The sequence below is a fragment of the Leishmania mexicana genome, chromosome 27 (genome assembly GCF_000234665.1).
Source record: "Leishmania mexicana MHOM/GT/2001/U1103 complete genome, chromosome 27".
In the NCBI taxonomy this organism is placed as follows: Eukaryota; Euglenozoa; class Kinetoplastea; order Trypanosomatida; family Trypanosomatidae; genus Leishmania; species Leishmania mexicana.
The window spans coordinates 435,065-458,013 of NC_018331.1; the positions used below are offsets into that span (position 1 = coordinate 435,065).

The 22,949-nt window shown below is 59.8% G+C and overlaps 7 protein-coding genes across 7 annotated transcripts; all 7 read right to left on the reverse strand.

Annotated features, from left to right (window-relative positions):
• Nucleotides 1-848: 848 nt before the first annotated feature.
• LMXM_27_1070 (putative vesicular-fusion ATPase-like protein) lies at nucleotides 849-3,830 on the reverse strand (the record flags this gene model as incomplete). Its single annotated transcript, XM_003876632.1, has 1 exon — nucleotides 849-3,830. One exon carries the CDS (start codon nucleotides 3,828-3,830, stop codon nucleotides 849-851), a length of 2,982 nt encoding a protein of 993 aa, XP_003876681.1.
• A 1,939-nt stretch (nucleotides 3,831-5,769) lies between these two features.
• On the reverse strand, nucleotides 5,770-9,999 carry LMXM_27_1080 (conserved hypothetical protein; the record flags this gene model as incomplete). Its single annotated transcript, XM_003876633.1, has 1 exon — nucleotides 5,770-9,999. One exon carries the CDS (start codon nucleotides 9,997-9,999, stop codon nucleotides 5,770-5,772), a length of 4,230 nt encoding a protein of 1,409 aa, XP_003876682.1.
• Nucleotides 10,000-13,160: 3,161 nt separating this feature from the next.
• Nucleotides 13,161-13,754, reverse strand: LMXM_27_1090 (conserved hypothetical protein; the record flags this gene model as incomplete). Its single annotated transcript, XM_003876634.1, has 1 exon — nucleotides 13,161-13,754. The coding sequence occupies one exon, from the start codon at nucleotides 13,752-13,754 to the stop codon at nucleotides 13,161-13,163; it is 594 nt and encodes a 197-aa protein (XP_003876683.1).
• An 837-nt stretch (nucleotides 13,755-14,591) lies between these two features.
• LMXM_27_1100 (conserved hypothetical protein) lies at nucleotides 14,592-16,535 on the reverse strand (the record flags this gene model as incomplete). The annotated part of the gene is made up of 1 exon (XM_003876635.1): nucleotides 14,592-16,535. One exon carries the CDS (start codon nucleotides 16,533-16,535, stop codon nucleotides 14,592-14,594), a length of 1,944 nt encoding a protein of 647 aa, XP_003876684.1.
• A 1,641-nt stretch (nucleotides 16,536-18,176) lies between these two features.
• On the reverse strand, nucleotides 18,177-18,881 carry LMXM_27_1110 (gBP21, MRP1; the record flags this gene model as incomplete). Its single annotated transcript, XM_003876636.1, has 1 exon — nucleotides 18,177-18,881. The coding sequence occupies one exon, from the start codon at nucleotides 18,879-18,881 to the stop codon at nucleotides 18,177-18,179; it is 705 nt and encodes a 234-aa protein (XP_003876685.1).
• A 1,329-nt stretch (nucleotides 18,882-20,210) lies between these two features.
• On the reverse strand, nucleotides 20,211-20,882 carry LMXM_27_1120 (conserved hypothetical protein; the record flags this gene model as incomplete). The annotated part of the gene is made up of 1 exon (XM_003876637.1): nucleotides 20,211-20,882. The coding sequence occupies one exon, from the start codon at nucleotides 20,880-20,882 to the stop codon at nucleotides 20,211-20,213; it is 672 nt and encodes a 223-aa protein (XP_003876686.1).
• Nucleotides 20,883-21,627: 745 nt separating this feature from the next.
• Nucleotides 21,628-22,758, reverse strand: LMXM_27_1125 (hypothetical protein; the record flags this gene model as incomplete). Its single annotated transcript, XM_003876638.1, has 1 exon — nucleotides 21,628-22,758. The coding sequence occupies one exon, from the start codon at nucleotides 22,756-22,758 to the stop codon at nucleotides 21,628-21,630; it is 1,131 nt and encodes a 376-aa protein (XP_003876687.1).
• Nucleotides 22,759-22,949: the final 191 nt, after the last annotated feature.

The window sequence follows — 22,949 nt, forward strand, 5'->3', positions numbered from 1 at the left end:
CTCTCGACCACTCGCCGCGCGCGACATCACGAGTTGACCACAAACTACCAAGGTTCCATCAACAATCACGCCTGCCTCCGGAGCACTCTCACGCCCTCCCTGACTCACGCCCGCGGAAGAGGCACGGGAGGTTAAGGAGGAATGTATTTTTTAGCCGGTGCCCATTGCTCTGCCCTGCAACACGAGCTGCACGCCACTCCACCCCAGCCGGGCCCCGTCGCACAGGCGCACATGGCCTGGCGCGCAGCAGCCCTGGGCACACGCGGTACAGCATTGCGCCGACCCAGTCATCTCGGTGCGGCCTCCGTCCAAAGCTCGGCACAGACACACCCATTGCGCCGGTCCCCACGTGCCGCACCCTCCTCGAGAGTGGCGCAGGGCCCCTGCACCAGTGGGCAGAGTGAGGGGCCGGGGAGGGGGTGGGTGAGATGTGTTCGAGTCACGCTGGCACTCTGTCCCCATCATGTGGATGGCACAAGGGTGTCCGCCGTCGCAGGCCGCTCCGACGCCAAGCCGTCCACAACCTCACCAGCGACATCAGCAGCGATACATCGCTCTGACCTCCCCTACGTCGTTGGTGCTGGGCCCGGCGACACCACCCGAGGTGGCTGGGGCACTTGGCAGGGGTTGGGGGTGGGGGAGGGCTGGCTCACTTTCCACCACGCACAAACACACAGAGAGTGCGGGGTGTATACTGGGGCCTGCGACACCACGCACTGAGGGGTGCAGCCCCCCCCCCGCTCCTCCGTCCTAGACGAGGAAGAGAGAGGGATGGGCAGCAGGTCGAAAAAAGTGCGCAGCGGGCGGTCATCCACCAACCCTTCACAATCAGCAGCCGATACGAGAAGCTACCACAGTAGTTCATCCGCAGCGCCCACAACCTCGTCCACGTCCGCCGCGGCCTCCTTGGCGTCCTCATCGCTACCCTCGCCGCTCCAGCCTTGGTACGGGTCCATCAACCCCATATCTGCCACTGTGGTGCGCACTGCGGCGACAAAGCTGCGGCTGGCGGCATCGTCGCCAACCGCGTAAAAGTTCGCAGCCACCTGCCTCGCGCGCATCTCGTTGTAGACGACGCGCATCTGATCAGATGTGGCAAAGTATGCCGGCAACTTCATCGTCGACTCCACGTCACCCGACTGCGAGTCGCCAATGACTGCCGCTGTGTTTTCGACATCCCGCACCCACCGCTGCAGGGCCATGTCCGTGATGCGGAGAAATGTGCGGTAGCTCATCGACACCGGGTAGGCCGCTGCCGCCTTGACTGATTGCAGTGGGTCTGCCACGCGATACTCCTGCAGCAGGGCTTTTGCCCCGCGTCGCAGCACTGGATGCACGCGCAGGTGCGCATCGACAGAAAGCTGCTGTAGAACCGACGAGAGGGATGACGTGAGCACCAGTATGCGGTGGTTGCGATCTGCCGAGACACGGCTTTCAGCGTTCATAGCCACGTTACCTCCTGCCTCATCAACGGCCGCCAACGGTGAGTTCGCGGTCAAGGCACGACTTACGCCCCCCGAGCGGTGCATGTAGTCGTACAGCAAGCTGCGCAGCGTGTTCCCGGCGTAGCCACCGGTACCCATGACGCCGACGAGAACATCGTAGTCGTCGAGGACCACGATCCCACTTTCTGTGTGCGAGGCGTCGTTGAGAGCGTCCCGAAGCTTTCCCAGTTGCTCCGCGTGATCGGGCAACTGCGCCAGGCGACGACAAGAAAAGTAGCGCACCGTTGTGAAGTCGAAGACGCGGGTGAGGGCTCGGGCCACGGTGGACTTGCCGGTGCCTGGGGCACCGGTGATGGCGAGCATTCCTGTCACGGTGCGGTTGCTCTGCATCACGTGCTCAATCACCGCAGTCGCCTTCTTGATGTTCTTGCTCACGGTGCCATCGTGGTCGGCAATCTCGGTACTGGCCCTGTCGCCGTCAGCGGAGAGCTGCGACAGGACAGACACCTCATCTTTGGCGCTGCGGATGTCCTTGAAGGCGCGCTCAAAGTCCTCCAGCGTTACCTTGAACAGCGAAGGCGACGAGGCGGACGAACTCATCCTGCCGCTCCCTCCTGTGCCCTCCAGACCAAGCCCGCCAACGTCGCCTGCGCGGTGGCCAATCATCTCCGCGTCCGCCACGCCAGACGACCCCTCGTCGGCCTCCTTGCTGTGCGGGCCGGCCTGAAAGAGCCCATCACTGCGATACCGCAGCAACGCGTAGCTCAGGGCAGAGCGCACCGTGCCGGCGATGTCAGATCCGGAAAACCCGCCGCTTTCCAGTGCTAGGTCTCGCAGAACCACGTCGGGTGCCAAGAAGTTCTGCTCTCGCAGTCGCTCTGTATGAATGAAAAAGATGTCCTCGCGGCCAGGGACGTCCGGCGCGGGGATCTCGATGAGCACCTCGAAACGGCCAGGACGGAGCAGCGCCGAGTCGATCGCCTGCAGCCGATTCGTCAGGCCGACAACCAGCAGGTCGTTTCGGCTCCTCACGCCGTCCATGAGAGACAGCAGTGTGTTCGTGACACCGTCGTACACTGCCTTGGCAGAGCTCTCATCGCTAGAGTGGCCGCGGCGGCGGAAGAGTGCCTCGAACTCGTCAATCACGAGCACCAGCAGCGCGCCCTTCTTCTTTGCGCCACTCCTCTTGTGCGCCGAGCGGTCAAACCTCTGGTTCTCCTGCTGTGCAGTCTCCTCCTTGGATGTCGTGCCGATGTCGTATCCCTCGAACACGTCCCGCAAGTTCTTTTCGGACTCGCCGACAAACTTCGACAGGATGTCCGCCGCGTTCACGACGGAGAGGCGCGTGTTAGGGCCCAGCAGGCGGAACAAGTTGCGCGCAATGAGGGTTTTGCCGTTCCCGGGCGGTCCGTAGAGAATGACACCGCGCACGTGCTGCAGCTGCAACGCTTCGGCGAGCGGTGCCAGAGACGGAAGCCGAGAGAGGAAGACGCGGCGGAAGAGAGTGCGGAGCTCACGCTTGAGGCCGCCGATGCCGAGCTCCACCCACACCTCATCGCCATTCGCTGCGCCGTCGCCATCGTACCTACCGTCCGCGCGCTTGGCGCCGTCCTGAGACGCCGGCAACGGCGCGTACAGACGCTCGAGCGGGTGCTGACGCACCTCCTCCCATGACACCTTCTCCGCCTGTCCCCGCGGCGCGTCGGCGGACGTCTCGTCTTTGGCGCTCGTCGTGTTGCTCACCCGCAACTCCACCGCACGGCGCAGTACGGTAACGGTGCGGTAGGCTTCCTCGCCGCTGCGTCGCTCCTCAAGACGTACGTCGAACCACATCGGCTGACTCACCAGCCGCACCAGCTGCGGTGCCATGCCCTCCACGCCAGCGAGGCTGAGGAGCGGGTTTTCCAGCTCGCACGAGATCAGCTGTGTAGGAAATACCAGCGAAGCCGTGGGTCGGTTGCAGGTCAGGACAATCTTCTCGAGCAGGCGCGTCTCGGCTTCGCTCTGCTCCTGGCCAAGCAGCGGAGGACGGCGGTGCTCCTGCAGCAGCACCCGGTGCCGTACCGCCCGCGAGTCTCCGTTGTCCGTGTCTTGCACCTCTGACGGAAGGTGCACGCCCTGCAAGGAGAGTGTGACACTTGCGATTGGGGCAGGTGCAGTCGACGACGATACGGACGCGGCGGCGCGTGCCGCAAAGCATCCAGTCGTCTCCCGTGCCTCAGCCGCACCGTCTCGGCAGCCACGCACGTACAAGATTTCTGGCGCAGCATCGTCTGCCTGCGCTCTAGCAAGGACGTCCACGCATGACAGGACACCCACAGAGAGCACTAAGATGGTAAACGAGAGCTTGACGCACTGACGCAGACGATACAGCGAGTGACACATGGTTTCACAAAGGAGAACTCACCGCACGAAGAGGCAGCACTATCGTGAAGAGGAGGGCAGCCCAACCACTCCCGACACGACGCACCAAAACCCTTCAAGTGAAATCTGCTTGCTCCCAGGTAGAAAGAGCACCCTGTATGCATACGTATGTGTGTGTGTGTGTGTGTGCGTGTCCGCGCACAAGCGAGGAAGAGCGCGGCGACAACAGAAAACACAAAGAGGATGAGGAGATTGGAAAAAGAGGAAGGGAGAGAGACGTACCCAGTGAGTCGTAGGATGCCGCGTGCGTATATATATATATATGTGTGTGTGAAATCACCGCTATGATTTCCCGTTGATGCCGCCCTCCCTCCTTTTCCACGGCGTCTTTCAGCGACGGGGGACGCGCGCCAGCAAGACGTGGAAGAAAAGCGCAAGAGCGAGCGAGAAACAAACCCCTCGCAGACCCCACACGCATCACAGGCGATCGGTAACGTGCCGCGGCACAAGCAACGCGTAAAACAGAAGCCCAGTTGGGATAGGACCGTGCATATAGGGTGGGTTCGTGCAGCACGGAGACGGGGTCGCCATCCAATCGATGAGGCAATGGACGTAGATGAGAACAGGGTGGCAAAAGAGAACGTGAAAGAGCGTACGGGGGTGGAGGAAAGGCATGCACGTAGAAGGAGGTGCAGGAGAGGGGGGGGGGCAAAACCCGTGGATATTCGGGTGCGACATCCGCGCAGCCGCCCTATCCAGTACGCGCCTTCGCTGGGGGAGTGGGAGGGAGGGGAGGGGGGCTGAACCCACGTGAAAGCTCGATCACACGTCAAACGCCATGGTAAACAAGGCGGCGTCGCGCCGCTGTGTTTCGTGGGTGTGCCCTGCCATACACGCCAGTCCCAGCCATGCGACACGGCTCACCCTTCCACATCGTCATGGACAATCCTGTTATTCTGTACTTGCCTTCGTTGGTTGAGTCGCAGCCCGATTCGCGAGAGAAGGGAAAGTCATACACGGGTGTACGCACAGGTACGCACACATACAGGCGGCAACAGACATATGATGATAATGCATTCAAGACGAGGCACATCACGTGATGAAAGGAGGAGGAGGGCGGGTGAGGGAGAAGTGCGCAGACGTCTGCTACATGTACAAGGGGCGTTTATGTGTATGTATCTGTGCGCGTGTGTGTGTGGGTATCTATCTCGAGAGAGATGGGGGAAGAGGGGGAGGGGCACACGTGCACAGTGAAACACATGAGAGCAACAAAGGAAAAGGAATCGTCTGAGGTACAAAGATAGATAGATATAGATACAATACGCTCTGCGTACACGTGCCCATGCATCCCAAACGCGCGCCTTCTCTGTTTTAGCATGTGTATGCCTGTTTCTTTCTTTTAGCGAGCGTTGGTGGCGTGCGTGTGTGCGTGCGTGCGTGGTGTGTGTGTGTGTGTGTGTGTGTGTGCGTGTTTCAATGTCTTCTGAGGGGTAAGGAAGGGAGAACACAAGAAAAACGAAAACAGAAAGAGAGCGAGAGATCTCAGCATTCGCGAGAATCTTTCACGTGTAACACTGGTACACTGGGATTGTCAGTTGGTGTGGTGTGGTGTGGGATGGGGAAGAGGACGGAGGAGGGAAGGCCCGCGATGCTCGCGTGTCTGTCTGTGTTCCTCGTCGTGTTCTTTGCGCCTTTCCCCTGCGGCTGAGGTTGAGGAGGGAGCATGTGAAAGAGGGGGGAAGGACGGCACAGGTACCCACTGTGCACACATGTCGCTGTGCATCTGTGGACGCGCGTTGGGTGGATGGGTGCGCCCATCCTGCACGCCTACCCCGTCCCCCTCACCGCGCCAGCAAAGAGGAAGAGAGAACGGGGGGAGGGGGGTGCCAAGGAAACCAAAAGAAACCGAAGCACGCGCAGGCCACCCGTTTGTCGTCCCCTTGGTATTTCCCTGCCGCCCCTACTTGCGGTTCAGCTCTTCGATTCGCCTATAGATGGTAGCGGCCAGCCTCGGGTCCTGCAACGTCTCCACGGCGAAGCGCGCGTAGCCCTCTAGGGTCGCCCTGTCGTCGGGGTCCATCCTCAGCACGTGCTCGAACATTTCCTTGGTCCCATCGACCAGCGAGCGCAGTCGGCCAGAGAAGAACTGTGTGTTGGTGCCCTGCAGTGCCACGGCGCTACCGCGGCGCACCTCTTCCTTCTTCAATCGCATACATTCACCCTGCAAGACACCGAGAATGTGCCGCACCACCTCGATGTTGCTCGGCTGGAGCCTGTGCGCTCGTTGCAGCATTGCCATGGCATCCTCGAAGCGGTTTTGGCCATTCGCGTAGAAGGCGCCGAGCTGGTGGCACGCTGTGAAACTGTTTGGGTTGATGGCGACTGCCTCCTTGAAGAGCTGCTCCACCCGATCGAAGACGCGCCGGCGCACCTCATCGTTCGTGTAGACCGTCTTGCTATCGGTGCAGGCCCACATAAACTGACCGTACTGTAGCACCACGTCCTCCGACGACGGGGCCAGCTCCAGCGCCGCCTTGAAGTGCTGCTCCGTCTTGAAGGGGGTGGGCATGACGCCAGCCATGTAGTTGGCGAACGCCGCGTGCGCCTGTGCCGCGTTCGGGTACCGCTCGAGAAAGTGAGCGTACAGGGCTTCGCCGCACCCCACCTGCCGGTCGTCAAAGGAGCGGCACAGGTAGTGGGCGTAGCACATGGTGCAGTTCAAATCGCCGGAGGAGGCCGCGTACGCCTTCGCGATGTACTTGCGGGCCAGGGTGTGGCAGCCAGAGTGCATGCACAGTGTGGCGTAGTTCACGAGGATGGTGGCATGATGCGGGAAGCGCAGCAGCGCGCGGCGGTACATGCGGTTCAGCAGCTGCGGCTCCTGAAAGCGGGTCTGCACGACATAGGTAGCGAAGCACACGGCGTCTTCACTTGTGGCGGTGGCAACGCCGTCCAGCAGCAGAGGAGCGAGATTTCCGAGGGACACGACCACGTTAGTATCGTTCGCGTTGGTCAGGTGACTTTGCACCCCGGCTGCGAACGCCGCCGCGACGCGATCAGGCGCCACGCCGAGGCCCTTCAGCAGGTGCTCCATTACCTCCATTCGCTGTCCGTGCGACATCGTATCCCAGGCGCTACCCGTGCCCAGCCGCGCCAGTCGCATGTGCATTTCCGTCGCCGCCGACGGGTTCGCGCGCATGACGCGCTTCATGTACACAGACCCCTTGGCGTAGTCGCCGGACTGCACGAAGACGTCCGCCACCACCTCCGCCACCTCCAGGTACGTAGGGCACACGGCCGCAGCGCGTTCGTAAAGAGTGGCTGCCAGCTCCGGGTCCGTCGCAGATTTGAGCGTGGCGTAGTTCACGAGCAAGATGCCCATCTCCCGCTGGTACCTCTCCGTCAGGACCGGCATGGAAGCGACGATGTGGTCGACGTGCTGCAGCGCAACGGCGTACAGCTCCTCCGCATCCTTGATGAACTGGTTCTGGTGAAAAAAGAAGGCGCCACGGCTGAGCACGATGAGGCTGCTCAGCGTCCTGTCCATGCGCTCCCGCCCCCACAAAGACGGCGATGCTGAAGGGGACACCGATGGCTCGTCGCCGCCATCGCTCAGTGTAGCCTTAGCAGCGCTACTGTCACTGCCGCTGGCTCTGCGGCCATCGCGAGAGATCCGCTCCTCATCCTCGATGCCGTTGACGACCATGTCGGCCACGACGATGCTAGCGGCCCGTCGGAAGACGCGGCCGATAGTCTCGATGCTCGCCTCGATGTCCACACAATCCAACTGCACGCGGTCAGAGGGATCCAGTGTCTTGAGACCCATGGCGTATCGCGCGAGCGAGCTGGCATCGTGGTCACCGCGCACCTGCTGCACTGCCTGCAATAGCACAGACCCCATACGACTGTTCCCCAGCCGATGGCAGCAGGAAGCGAAGCTGTTTGCGACGCTCAGCCGCATCTCACTCGGCATCATGTCGTCAGGCAGGAAAAAGATGTAAAAACACAGCGCCAGCGTCTTCTCCATGTCGCCGGCCTGGCGAGCGAGGGAGATGAGTTTCAAGTAGGAATGAACGACACCGCCGCCCAGCGCGCCTTCGATTTCGATGAGGCGGCTCTGCACCCCAACCGCCTCCGCGTAGGCGCCGACGCGCTCGCAGCACGCGACGTAGTTGCTCAGCACCCAGTGTAGCACGTCCGGTTGAAGAGACAAGTCAACGCGCAGCAGCGCAGGAGAGGACCCCGCGCGCGCCTGACCGCTAGTGAAGGCGACACCGTCCGAAGCACTCGTGCTGCCTGCGGCAGTAGCAGCGACCGCAGCAGCCGAAGCGCGCTGGCGTCGGGCGCGTTTGTTCAGCCGCACCTGCGCGCTCGTCACCGACGCGTCCTTCTTGTGCGACCCTTTCACGATGTTGCGGTAGTGCTTCATGGCCCGCTTGTGGTCGCCGACGTAGGTCTGGAGGCAGAAAGCCATGTGGCCTTCCACCTCCGCCGAGTGAAGAGGCACCATCTCGCCAGCCGCCCCGAGCTGTGCGACGGCGTCGCCGCAGCCGTTGCGCAGCAACTCAATAGTGCAACTATACTCCTCGAGAGCCCGATCCACGAGGGCGACGCTAGCCAGCATGTCCGCGTACTGTCTCCGAACCCATCCGCTGATGGGGCCGAGATCGGCACGGTCGAGCAGCTGCAGACATCCTTCGAGCAGCCCGATCGCCTGGCCCGTCTTGCCCACCGTGTGAAACCCCATGGCAGTGTCGATGAGAGCGCCAGCTGCGCGATGCGTTGCGTTGCCGGCAGCTATGCGCGCCTCCGCGGCCGTGGCCTCACTGCTACAGTTTGTACCACTACTATCACCATGTGCATCGGCTACCTGCAGCAGCGCCTCAGCGTCTTCGAGGAGAATGCTCGAGGCTGCCTCCAGGTAGATTACGGCGGCATCGCTGTTGTTCACCTTGTAGAGTAAAAGTCGACCCAGCTCCAGCATGGCCCCGCCAACGTCCTCGCTTTCCATGTGCTCCGTCACGCCGTCGAGGTAGCTCTCGTAGAGGTTCTGGCTCTCTGCGTACTGGCCAGCGTGCCGGTGTAAACGCGCCATTGCCAGTTGCACCTGCAGCACCCGTGCCGACGTCGCCGTGGGCCCTTTCGATTGGAGCAGCAGCAGCTGCGCGCGACCTTGCGAGATGGCGTGGGCGACGCGCACGCTGTCCTCGTAAAACAGCTTCGCATCCTCTGTCGCCAGTGTGTGGTTGAACGGCAACGGGCTCGCCAAGCCAGGGGCTACCTGCTCTGGGCACCACATCGGGTTGCGCTCCATCGCGGACAGCGCCAGCTGATACTGCTCGGAAGCTTTCCAGTATTGCTGATCACTGGCGTACGCGTTCGCCAGGAGCACGCGCAGGAGAAACAGGTGGCACTCCGGATCACCCACGAGGGACGGCTGCTCGGAAGCGTTCGCCACCGCGGCCGCTGTGGATGTGCCGGTCTCGCCACGAGCCTGGCCCTGCGCCAGACGTCGTTGAAGCGCGTATGCCTCCTTGGCCACGTGCACCGCCTCCTGCAGCAGCTGCGTGCTGCGGTAGGTCTCGAAGCTGACGAGGCAGAACATCGCGTTGTTCACCAGCACACGCGCATAAAGGGTGAGGAAGGCGACGTCGTCTTGGTTGTGACCAAACTCGTCCTCGTACCGCTGCTGCATAGCGTTCTGGACGGCCGTGCAGTCAGCGAAGGAGTCCTTGCGCAAGGACAGCGAAAGCTGACGCTCCCACTCCCGCAGTGCGGGGTCAAAGGCCGGCTGCGCCCATTCCGCGAGGGAAGACGCCCACGCCTTTACCCGTTCCGTGACGCGCTCCAGAAACGACGTGAGCTGCAGGTGCTGCAACAGCTGGGCAGTGGCCAAAGATGCTGCCTCCGCTCGCCCCGCCTTCGCAGCCGCGGCAGACGGTGAGTTTGCCGTGGGTCTGCGCAGCCGCGGCGGCGGTGTTGCGGCTCGAGCGCTCGCCGCCAAAGTGGCTGCAAACGCGACCCGCCTAAGACCTCTGCCCTCCTTGCCTTTCGTTGCGGCTGAAATCGGATTTTCGGCTGCAGCTGACGCGCACGATGCGTTGCGATCGAGAAACTGAAGCAGCCGCTTCGCCTCCTGCTTCGGCGTCGCGCGTCTGCGCGGTGAATCACCTGCACGTCGGCTACGCATCGGCTTTACGTCAGCACTCTTCGCCACCTTTGCCGCGGCAGGTGAAATGCGGTGCCGCCGACCCACCTGCTTCCGAGGCAGCTGCCCCTGCGGCGCCGCCGATCCAGACCCGCCCTTTCGCCCGCGCGATGATGCGCCACCGCCTCTACCGGTGCGGCCTGTTGGCTTTGAGGCTGCAACAGCAGCAGACGGGGGTGACGCGGCCGGCATTGCCGCTGCCCCTCCCGGCATCGCGGCAGGCAACGAGGCAGCCGCGGCCTTGGCCAGCGATGCCGCCTTGGACGATTGAGTAGAAAAGAAGGCGCATGACTGCCATAAACTACTACTGGACACGCCCATTCCCGAATGGCATTGCATGCCCATTAGGCGACCTACAATCGGTTGAGTTGCCTCAGGCACGGCTACGCCGGTGCCAGCGGTCACTGAAATACACGTGTGGCGGCTCGCCAGGCGGCTGCCCTGATGTGTCGAGAGGCGTTTCATTGCTGAAACTCAGCCAGTCGCTCCAGCGCAAAGGAAAAAAGCTATCAACTGCCTTGATCAACGGACGGGTGCACTGAAGAGACGAGGCGGCGGCAGTGCTACGTACGCGCACGCTAACGCGAGCGCAGGGAATACAATGTTTCCCGCGCCCCCACTAAAAGAGTGAGGAGAGCAGTCGTGAGAAGGATACGCAGAACACCGCGCAAGCGCTCTATAGCACCGAGTTCGGGAAAAGAGGAAGGCACAGATACAGAAGTAAGGTAGGCAGGTAGGTACGGGGAGGGGGGTGTGACAGCGGCAGAAAGGCTTGGCGGTCCGCAGCACCTACAGCAGCAGGAGTATTAGCAGCAGCAGTAGTAGTAGTAGGGATACACGCAAAAGGAGGAAAAGGAGGCACAAGTACACGATGAAGTCAAACTCGCAACGAGACGACGCGCAAGGAGAGGAGCGAAGTGACAAGAAAAAAAGGGGAGGGAGTACTAGCACTACTATATATAGATAGATATATCGATCACACTAAGGCCAAGCAAACAACACCAGCAGCAGCCTTAGAAAAAGGTGGTCAGATGCCTGTCTCGATCTTTTCTCTGTCTGTGCGTGTGTTTGTGTTTGTGTGTGCGTGTGTGCGTGTGCGTCTTCGTACTCCTCTCGTTGTTGCTTTTCGTGTGTTCCCCTTCCAACCTCCCCTCCTTGTCTTTCCTTGACAACAAAAGAAAAGAAACGTGCACACACAGACACCGACGTCGAGAACGGGAAAAGAGAAGAAAAATAAATTCTTCACCGGGGATACACACAAGAAGCGCGCGGGGGGAGGGGAAGGGCAAGTGAAGGGGGAGGCCGGAGTGGGAATGGGGTGTAGATTGAAAAATCCGTGGGCAAACAACCAACGCACTCGTGCGCAGTCAAACATACGCGGAGAAACAAAGACAATACATGAGAGGATAGGTGGACACACGACAGCGCACGCAACCTGCAGAACCCCGGCCGCACCTACGTTCTGACCAGGCTGTGTGTGGCGTTATGTGGGTGCTAATGATGGTGTTATCGTTCAATCTCGACAGGCGTCCGTGTGCGTGCGAATCTCTTTGCGTAGGCAGCGAGCTCCGATTACCTGGGCGTGGGTTTGTATGCAGTCCGTGCCCGTCCCGGCGTGGGGTGGGGGGACGCCTGATAATAACTGTAGCCGGAAGATGCACCAAATAATATTAAAAAATGAGACACACACCAGCGCCCTCGCCGGTAGGCGATGAAGCTAGAGAGCCGGAGGCGAGGTGGTGGGGCCGCGAAGGTTCTGTTGATACTGTATGGCGATGTCGTGTGGGCCTGCGGCTCCCTTTTCCTGTTAGCTCCTTCCTCGTATGTGTGAAAACGTAAGAGTGTAGATGGTGGGTGGTGTATGTCTGGGCGTGCCCGCACCGCGTACTCTTGCGTTCTCTTCTTGCCCCCCCTCCTCCACTCCTCCCCCGCTCTGCTGGTGCACGAGGGAAGATAAGGCGCTGCTTATGTGATGGGGCTTAAGCGTGCCACCGTAAATGGGGTGCGAGGTGGGCGAAAGAAGGGTTGCTTGGGTGACGCGGATGCCTTGAGAAAGGCGTGTGTGCTTCCAGCGTACACAAAATGGAAAACCAAACGACAAAGAGTCTCAGCGACGTTCGATTTAAGATCCTCTCAGTTGATCGTCGGTGTGTGTGTGGGGGGAGGGGGGTAGCAACGTACACGAGTGATGTGTCTGTGCGTGTGTGCTCTGCGGGTGCAGCAGGAGGAGAGCACGCGGAGGGAGAAAAAAAACGGTGTTGAAAAGAAATGGGGAAAACGCATCAGCGCAGGTGGAGGGAAAGCAGTGAAAGGCGGGGAGGTTTGGGGGGTGGCAGACACGCACATTGGTTGTAACCAATTGACCGCACACGAGAGCCTGGGGGCAGAAAAGAAAAAGCCTCGCAAGGAGAAACAAGACAAGCTGCGGTGTGGTTGGCATATTTTTGCTGCAGAGGTGAGGAGCCTCTTACCGTCCCCCAGACAGACGCCTTCTCCCTTTCCTTCTCATTCGGTGCTTCCGACCGCGGCACGGCCATCATAAGCGAGAACGGCGTTCAGGACGGTCAGGCCACGTCCCTGCCCCTGTCTCTCGGCGGGATACATAAGCCACTGCATCTTTAAGGTATCAGAGTATAAACAGACAAACGTACAGGTACATTGCCAAGGTACTGCTTGGAGCCTGGCTTATGCTCCATATTTGAACAAGATCAACAATATCAACCCCTCCGTCACCCGAGGGAGAGGGAGAGGGAGGGGGAGGGGGGTTGAGAAGATCGCTGAGAAGACTATCACCCGCTCACTTTTGGGGTGTGGGTGGTACATTGGCCTTCGTCCAGGAACCCTGACGCACAGCAAAGGTAGATTTGATGGCCATGATATGAGCGCACAGCACTCCCAGGCGCATTTGAAGGCCATCATGGAAGATGGTGCAGAGGGCAGGAGCAGGGCGCAGGTGGTGCAGTAGAGAGCGGCCGGGAGTGGAAGGGTGGCGGTGGCACAATTGAGAGGAGTCTACGCCCCCACGGACACACCCACTATCCCTACATGGAGAGAAAAGGCGTGTAGAGGGAGGGAGGGGGGGGGTACTTGGTAACGCAGTACGCACGTGTGCATCGACGATCATGTGGCAAAGCCACTAGCCTCTAGTTCTTCTTCTTGGCTTGATTGTTGCTGTTGTCATGGTGTTTCTGCTGCTGATGCTGCTGGGACGCCGTGGCCTTTGGCTTGGAGGGCGCTGGCACGTTTGCGACGGCGAGCGCGCGGAAGCACTGAAGAAGAATAAGCGATGGAACGATGACCCACAGCGACAATGGAGCGATGAGCATTGTCAGCTTCTCCTGAAAGGTGTTGTGCCGCGTGTGCTTGCCTCCCTCGGCGATTTCCATGAGGCAGTACAAGACCGTCTTGTATAGCGTCATCAGGCACACCACGATCGAAAGTTTGATGGCAAGGTTTTGAGCATTGCATACAGCAAACAGCGTCACAAAGAGACCCATCGCCACCTCCACCAGGTTCAGCCACGACTGCACCACGACAAAGGGGTCATTGTTCGCAGCGTAGCGCCGGTCGTACTGGGCGTAGAGGACCCAGTATTTGAAGGGGAATACCTCGGCCAGGGGGTGCGGGAGGTTCACGCTCTTGGCGCGCGTAAGCACGAAGATGGAATCCAAGACCACAACGGGGGTCACGGCAAGGAACCAAATCTTTGCCAGCAGTGGAAGTGTTGCCTGCGGCATTTTTTCTGTGGTTGTTCGTTCGCTGCTCAATATGCAGTTGCGTGTATATTCGCAGACAGTGATGAGCACGTCTAGGGGCTGGGAGAGTTATGCACGAAAAACGGCGAATGTGGCATATATATATATATGTATATCAGATGTATACGCTACGAAGATCAAGCTGATATGTGTACGGTGCGTGTGTGATGCCAGAACTGACGACCGCCACATCATCGATGATAAACGTCGAGCGCGCCCGTTTTCATTTTGTGTTTGTGTTTAGCAAAGCACGAAGCATGGTAAGGTGTGCGGGGCACAGCAACCACAGAGCAGCGAGGGCATGAAGAGGGGGAGTGGAGAACATGTGCTGGAGCTGCAAGGTAGCCGGAGACGTAGACTGGCACGCACGGCCGCACATACAAAAACAAAACGCCAATACGAAGCCACAAGCGCTTTTCCGATACGCACGCGTGCTAGAGGGAGACACAAGGCAGGGGGTCACTTACCAGCCCCTTCCCGCTGCATCGACCTCTCTCTGCCCAGATGTTTGGCATCTGCCCACACCTCTCTCGCTCTCAAATTTAATCATGTCTACTGGCCGCGTTAGAATCTCTGTAAAAAGGTAGAAGTGTGCCGTGCGACACAACACTTCAGTTATATGGAGGCGCCTGTATATCGTGACTGTGGTGTATACGCTTAACATCCCTCCCCCTCCCCTTCCCTCTCTTCGCCGTTGCTCGGATGCCGCCTGCCACGGCCGATACTACAGCAGGGCAGGCAACGGCACACACGCTCACAGGCAGTTGCAGGCGACTTATCATGAACGCCGCCCGCTAAGCACAGCAGCGCAACGGCAGCCTAGAGTACCCTCGTGTCTGCGAATTCGCCCGCTCTTTGGGGCGCGGATACAGAGGCGGTGGTAGAGGTGGCAGCCTTCCGCTTCGCCGGCGCCTTCCTGGACTTCCTCTTGGCCGTCTTCTTCTTACCGGCGGCAGCAGCCTTGCCACTTGCCTGCCGCTTGCGAGTTGGCTTGACAGGCCCAGCCTCCGTACTCTTCTCTCCCTCCATTTGGCGTTCGTGCGACTCGCTCTCACCAGGTTTCCGGTCATCCACTTCTGCGCTTGGCTGCAATTCGATTGCCGTGATGTCGATGGTGGCGGTCGCCTCGCTGTCGCCCTCTGCGGTCTCGCAACGTAGAGGAATGGCAGTCGCCGCAGCGGCTGCTGCAGCAGTCGTTGCAGACGTCGCCTCTGTCGTCGTGGACAATCTCTCGTACGAGAAGCTCCCGGTAACCTCTCCGCTTGTGGAGCGGAATGCGCCGGTGGTCGCCGTAGCATGTACTGTCGTTCGTGAGTCGCCTTTCTCTGTGCTCCCTTGCGCTTGGCGGGTACGGCGACGTACATCGAAATCACCGACACGGCCTACCTCCTCCACCTCTGACGCGGCCACGCTGCCATCGCGCATGAACCGGGCCTCGGCGTAGCGGTCCGCCGACTCCATCGTCATCTCACCTCGCTCTCGCGTGTGCGTGGTGATGTACGACGTCGAGGACGCAGCAGAGGCCGCGGAGGCCACAGCCTGGCTCGATGGCGTGGCTCCACTGCAAGTCTCTGTCGCATCTTTGTGGTCGACCTCGCCGTCCTCGACCTCCTCCACGTCCTCCAGGATCTCCTCGTAGTCGTCATCCTCCGCTTCGTTGGTGGCCGTCGTCGGCGCAGCTTTCGAAGATACCTCTTCAAGTGTGCTCCACTTTCCTTGCACAGGAGCGGTAGTGAAGCTGTGATGACGACTGCCACTGTGGCTACCGCGATCACTACGGCGGCTCTGGTAGCCCTTCTCCATCAAGTGACCGTGGGTCCTTGTAGCACGCGCGTGCCGGTCGCTGAGGTACTTCGGTTGCCTCGCCGAAGACCTCTCGAACGATCTCGCCCTGGCGCCAGTGCGATGGCTCACTCGGCTGTGCTGTGAGCTGAGGGCTTTCCGTAGCTCCATCTTACGGCTGCAGTGCTCAATGGCGAAGAGGTCGCTCAAAACGCTCTCGAGGTGGGTGGTGAGGAGAACGAGGTCGGCGTCGCGAAGTACCACGTGCAGCGTGCTCACGTCCCCATCCACGTAGACAGCGTCGGGTTGGTCTTCATCAGCACCAGGATCAGCATTCGTGGAGGAGTAGGCGACGGCACCTGGGGTGGCGACCCTGCCCGAGTCTCCGGGCGCTGCCACAGTTGTCTTTCGCGTCACGCGAGCTGTCAGTACCACCTCCCTCGGTCGCACGTCAGCGCTGTTGCCGTTTTCCGGCTTTTCTGATGTCGACGACGGTGGCACAGCGCTCAGCGTCAAGGAGGAGCGCGGTCGCTCCACCACGGCAGGCAAATCCGACCAGCCTTGCAGCACTGTCAAAAGCTGTGCCACGTTATAGGGCCGCAGAAATAGGCGCCCGTACATGAAGTCTTCCTGTGCACGCGGCGCGCCATCGACTGCCACCGTCCGCACTGCAGATGCTTCCACCGCTTCAGCGGCGCTCAAGCCTTCAAAGTTTTTTTCCGGGGCGAGGGGTGCCACCGCGGGGAGAGGTTCTCGCACGCAGAGGACGAGGTGCCGCGGCCGCCTGCTGCAGAACTGCCAGAGAAGGCGTGCAGGGGAAGGAGCAACGCTGCTGTTGCCAGTCTCGAGAGTGGCCGGGGTGGAGAGCTCACGGACGAAAACGCAGCGATGAGACGTGTGCAGGCACAGTGCATAGACGGCATGTGGTGCCACCTGCGCCGCGGCAAACCTTGGCGAACTGCGCAGTAGCAGAGAGTGCATGGCGCGTCGACACCGCGCAACTCTCAAAAAAAAAGAGAAAAAGGAAAAGCCACCGTGGCCACGGCCGCCGCTCAAGCGTGTCGGGGTATGGTGGTGCGCTGGTGCACGAGGGCGCCTTCACTATTGTCGAGTTCCTCCTCTGTTTTCTTTGCTCACTGACGGAATACAGCGCTGCAGAGGAGAATAAAAGTTAGTGAGACGTGCCGGGGTGCGCGAATCCGTCGCATCCACGCTTCCTCGCTGAGAGCAGAGCACGCCAATCGTTCGGCAAGTGCTCTCTTTTCCTTCCCTTTCTCTGCCCTCCGCAACGCGCACAAAGGCCCGACGCTCGGTGATTCTGAAAACACAAGACCGAGGGGCGGGGCACAGAAGCGGAGGGGGGAAGGGGGCGGATGCGATAGTCGGGTGAGTGACGGCGCACTCCTTCCTTACCGCTCGGATGATACGCGGAAGACCAAGACAGAATACAGACCAGAAACGCAAGAAACAGCACAAACCCAGCACAGTGCTCGAGGGAGACGCACCGCCTTTGGGGGCGGAAAAGGCGGTTCGTTGTGGAAGGCAGTGAGGACACAATGGTGAGAGGCAGGGTGCCGAAGGCGTTTTCTTCGGTTGTGGTACACGCAGGACGAGCTCCGCAGTTCACGAGCACCCCCCCCCCCAAAAAAAAAAAAGGCGAATGGAAAAAGGACGGTAAGGGGTGGAGGGTCGAAGGAGAGAGGGAAGGACACGTGGCAGAGAGGCGACCAACGATCCAAAAACAGTTGAGAGGGTTCCGAGTGTCATGCGTGCCGCCGACATGCCGTTGGGGCATGTGTGGCCTCAGATGCGCGTTTATCGAGTAACCATGTCGACCAGCGAGGCAAGTCCTTCGCCTGCGTTTTGCGCCGATGTGCACACAAGCGAGAAAAGCCCGCAAGGAAACAAACGTGCAACAACGAAGCAAGCGCGAGCAGTCGACCGCATAAGCTACGCGGCAAGGCGTGGATTCGCACCACTTCATGCTCATGGTGCATGCAACGACGAGCACCTGCAGTGCCCTTTTTCCTTGGCAACACCGTCGCCGCATTTGTTTCGTTTTGTTTCCGTCTGCACTGCAGTCGCGTGCATCGGCACGTGTTTTCCCGATCAAGGCAGCGGCCACCTTTTTCCGGCTTATCTTTGCACGATCACAAATCCCCATCCCTCACGCACCCCCACAACACAGTGACGTCGATACGGCTTTCGTGAAGCACTGCGGCATAAAACTCTTCATATTCTGAATGCCTTTCAGCGCACGGTGGTCTGCGAGCAGCACCGCTCTTCCACTCCTTCTCCGCAACACCCACGCGCGCACTCGTAAGACACACGTACACACCTGTTAAAGCACCGTGCTTGATTGCATGGTGGACACCACACGGTCGATACATGGCAAGTGCGCACCTGCTTGATGAGGCACCACGGCGCCCGCTTCACTGGGTTGGCACACATGGGGGAGGAGGGAGGAGGAGGGAGGGGCACACTCAACCTATTCCAACCGACCAAACCTCCCCCAGATGGCGCCATCACTGCTATGGGCCTCTCCCTTGTCTCCCTCTCTGGGTGCACACGCACACGCACGGAGGCATGCGTAGAGGCGGCTTGCTCGCAGGTATCCGTTACTCAACTCTCTTGGTTTTCGGCGTTGCTGTTGTTGTTACGACGACGGCTTTGATTTCGGTTTTGGTTTCTGTTGCGGTCCTGGTTGCCTTTGGCGCTGTCGCTCGGTGAACTATCCCCACGCGCCAGGGCCCGCTGGTGCTGGGCGAAACCGAAGCTCTCCGTCAGCGCGCTCTCGAGGAAGTGCTCCATTGTTACGGCAAACTGATGCTCGAAGCGAACCGCCCACTCCTCATTGACCTGCGAGTTGCTTCGGTGTACCTGGCCCTTCAACACGTAGCCGTTCGTCGTCTTCTCGAACGCCATGTCGAACGCGTTGTTCTTAACGTGGTGGCTCGGGATACGGTTCTCCACGACGCTGACGAAGCCGGCAAGGTCAATGTGACGGAAGCGCAACGAGACGCGGCGGTCCCGGTCAAACTGCGGCGTCGTGTCGTTCGGGTCCGCCTTGCGAGGGCCGAGTTGCGGGAACTGAGAAACAAGCAGCTGCTTCCCGTCTACCGACACACGGGTCATACTCCCGTGCTCCGGGTCATCGCGCACGTCGTGTATCTCGAACTTGGGCAGCGAGTTCGTAGGGAGAAAGCTGCGACGGTTCTGGCTGCGCCGGTTTTGGTTCATGGCAGGCACGGGGGAACTGGACTGGAAGCGCACCGACGAGGCGGCCGCCGTTGCCAGAGGAGCACTTGCACGCACAAGACGGAACATGATGATGTGCGTGTGTTGCTGTTCTTTGGGATGACAAGTGTCGCGTGGAAGACAGGCCAAGGAGAACGGAGTAGAGCTAAAGGAAAGGGGAGAGGCTACTGCTACGATACTACAAAATCACCAAATACGAGAACGATCAAGCAAAGGAGAAGGCGGCGACACGGCCAAACAGCAGGTGGCCTCTTGGCAGAGGGACGGAGGGGTGGGGAGGGGGGGGGGGGCAAGAAAGCGGAAGATTTTTTTTAATTATTCACACGAAAGGCGGTGATCGAAGGCGGCGGACAAGAAACCAAAAGTTCGGAGTCGTTCCGTTGAGGTGTGTGTGTGTATGTGTTCCGGTTGTGAGTTGGCAAGCAAGCTCAGCGAAACAGAGAAGGAGAGAGAGGGAGAGCATAGGCGGCGGCACGGAGAAGAAGAATGCATCGAGAGCAGAAAGAAGCTGAATCGACGGAAGCATGTGAGGCATCACGTGCAACACTGCACGCTGCACAGCAGCCGCGAGCGCTGGAGTGGTGCCGCACCACCACCACCACCACCCACCCACCCCCGCCGCTCCATCGCCCCTGTCGAGTCAGAGTTAGGTGCTTCATAGCATGAGGTAACGTGTTGGACAGCGCTCACGCATGTGACGGAAATGCATCGAGGCAGAAGCAGCAGCTGTGACGTTGAGCAGGTCCCGCAGCGCCAGGGGTTTGCGCAAAAGGACAGCAATGCGTTGCATTGGCAGGTCACTAGAGAGCCATAGGAGGATCACATGCACGCATGCGCGGTGCATGGCGAAGGGATTGGGGGGCATCGGCATGTGCTCTCCTCTGCATTCCAACATGTTTTTTTTTCAACGCGACTGTGTCGGTGTGTGCAACGACGTCGCTTGGTTGGCAGCGCCATGGATACAGGTCACACGCCTGCTCGCAGTGTCATCTATGCGTTTTCGTTTTATTTTGGCGGGGGTTATCACTGCTTTCAGCTCACGGCATTGCATTTTAGTGGCGTTAAACGTTGATGAACAAAGACGTAAGCAAGTGAGAGACCCGGCGAGCTCAGTCCGGAGCATAGAGTAGAAGGAGATGGGCCAAACACCTCGACGCGGGAGAAGCGGCCTCGGAAGAAGAAACGGGCAAGTAGAATGGGTGGTGAGGGAGGGAGGGGGTGGCGTGGTCTGGCAAAACAAGCAGTAGCAGCAGTGGGAGGGGCACGGGAAAGAAACGAGAAAAAAAAAACGGAAACCAAGCGAAGAGAGATGCTTGCTTCTGCTGACCCTCGTCAAGCCGTACGCCGCACGCTTCCTCGCTGGTATCTCCCCCTGCATCATCACGCACATACACACCCCTACTGGACAATGTTCCAGCCATCCTTGGATCGAACCGAAGCATTCTTGCGCTTCTTGCGCTGAGGCTGCTGCTGCTGCTGATGGCGTGGTGCCTGTGATGGCTGCTGCGGAGCCTGCGGTGTCAGGGCCTGCATTGGTTCCGACTCCTCGTCCTCATTGTCCACGCCTTCCTCACAGTCCGCATCACCACCCACCTCGGCGTCTTCCTCGGCATCGTCTTCGAGGTTTTCGGCAGTGCCACCATTCACGGACATGGCAACCGGGTTTGTCTGCGCATAAATCGCCAGCGTCTGCAGGTAGTGCTCCACCATGCTAAAGTCGTTGAGGCAGCAGCGGCAATACATGTCGTGCACCACCGTCCCTACCTCGTGCATGCTATCATCCTCGATGCGGGCGGAGCGAATGTTGTCGAAGAACTCCTCGAAGTACACCTCCATGTCATCCACGTACACCTCTCCGTCGCGCTTGTGCCAGGCGCACAAATCCTCGTGCAGCACAGCAGGGGCGCGGCTGTCACAGTGCTGGGCCACGAGCTGCAGAGCAGTCCACTGCTGCAGCACCGCCCCGAGGCCGCGCGTAAACTGCTCGAACTGGGCGTCGTTTGCGCGAAGCGTCTGCATCGAGGCCCGCAGCTGGGCCCCGTACGACACTTGCGCACCGTTTGACTGCATGGACGAGAGAGAAAAAGAGAAGGGGTTCCCCGGCAAAGGAGGGGGAGACGTTTTCTGTTGTTGCTGCCGTTGCTCCACAGCACCAGCAAAGCCGTGATGTAAAGTTTGATTCTTACGCGTGGTGCCTGGGTGGGCGTTGTGTGTGTTTGCTACCGCTGCTTCCGCACGTGTTGTGCTTTTGCGTGGCTGATAAGCACTTCTGGGGAAAGGGGGTGGCACGAGGACGCGAGAGAGAGAGCACCGGGAAACCGCACGGGCACTCCTTCACACGCACCGCGCGCACATACCGAAGCGCACACGACAATCGGCAGAGCGGAAAGAACACATAAACGTGGAAAAGAAGCGAGAGACGTTGGGGAAAACATACACATATATATATTCCAGAAAGTGCGTTAGCTAAGCAAGTGAGAGGGAACAGCGCGGAGCAGCCCGAAGGAGCTGAGGGAGACAAGATGTGGAGCTGCAACGTTACGACACTTGAAGAGCTGTGCTGAAGTCCGTGGCATCAGACCCCACAGCTGCCGTGCGTCTTTCATCACCTGATACTGATGTTTCCTTGCCGCCCTATTCGCCCCTCTACCTTCCTCCCACACCTGCAGTGAGTGTGTGGCGCCATGCGAGCTCGCAGAGTGCTTTGCCGTTTCCTGCGCTCCCTGTGCTCTGTTCTGTTGCTGCCCCACATCAAGAGGTGCACACACCTCACTTGCACCTTCGCCCCGGTGCAGCTAGCAGACTGCCGCGTCGATCACACACGCGCCATCGCGTTCACCATACTCTCGTCGCAGTGGCGGAAGTGTTCGTATTCGTTTGCCATCCGCTGGCCCTGGTTGGCCGCAGCACACGTGCGCCAGCACTCTCGCCAGAACCTTTTCCCACTGTCCCCGAGGGCTGCGGCTATCGTGCAGACATGGTACCGCGGCAGCGATATCTCGGTGTTCCTCTGCAGCGACAGAAGCCCATGGAACACCTCACCACACTGCCGCTCTGTCGTGAGAACGTGATTTGGCTCCTCAGCTTCCCAGAGTGGTGGTACGTTCTCGCGGCAGCCTCGATAACGCGCCAGAGCATATCTGGAACGCAGTCGAACACCTCCTCCTCCGTCCGCGCCTCTACAACACGCGTCTCCTCGCCGGCACCGCCGCTGCCGCTCCGCTGCTGACGGATTCTCGATGCGACGCCGCTCAGGCCGTCGGTGTCCTTGTTCCTGGTCACAAGAGAGTGGCACTATTCGTCCACGCAGACGCACACGCGCAGATAGAAAAACGCGAGTGTCGACCTTTTCCTTCCTTTGAGGACCAAAAACACCGACGAGCGGTAGCGATGGTGGGCCGTGCCCGTCATCTCGGCGTGTTGCACCGGCAGCAGCGTCTGCAAGGGCGTCGGCACAAAAATGCGCGCGAGAAGCCTTCTCAGGTCCCGGCACGAGAGGGGAAGGGGAAGGAAGGGGAGGGGGCGAGAGCAGAAGGTGTGACCGCATGCGTGCTTGTCGGCATCCGTCTGGGCCGGGTGAGGTAGCGCACGTGCGCAGAGGCACACAAACTCGGATGGCATCGCGAAGGGGTAAGCGCTGGAAGAGGGGTGGCGTGGCTACATCCACACCGAAACTGCGCGTGTACCTCCGATGCAAGCCCTCAGTGATCACGGCAGACCGAACGAAAGGGGGATAGAGAGAGCATAAGGCAGTCACCGCATCACCGATACTCCTCCTCTCACCTTCGTCTTCCGCGTTACCAAACCCACAAGAAGCATGGTAGACGGTGGGCTGCACAGACTCAGACAGCAACACCCATCGCACCGTCCTGTGTGTGTGTGTGTGTGTGTGTGTGTGTTTTGTGTGTACAGCTGCAAGTCTGCATGCGGCCATCGTTGTTGTCATTGCTGTTTCTAACGGAAAACAAAAAAAAGCGAGGGAAAAAAAGGGGGCGGACAGAGGGGATAGGGTGGGGGGGGGGGGGAGGGCGGGCAAAAATCAGGAAAAAAAGACCCCCAAAAAAAAAGAGTAACAGAGGAAGAACCCCGGAAAATGGCGCAAAAAAAATAAAAAGTCTACCATGATGCCCTCCCCTC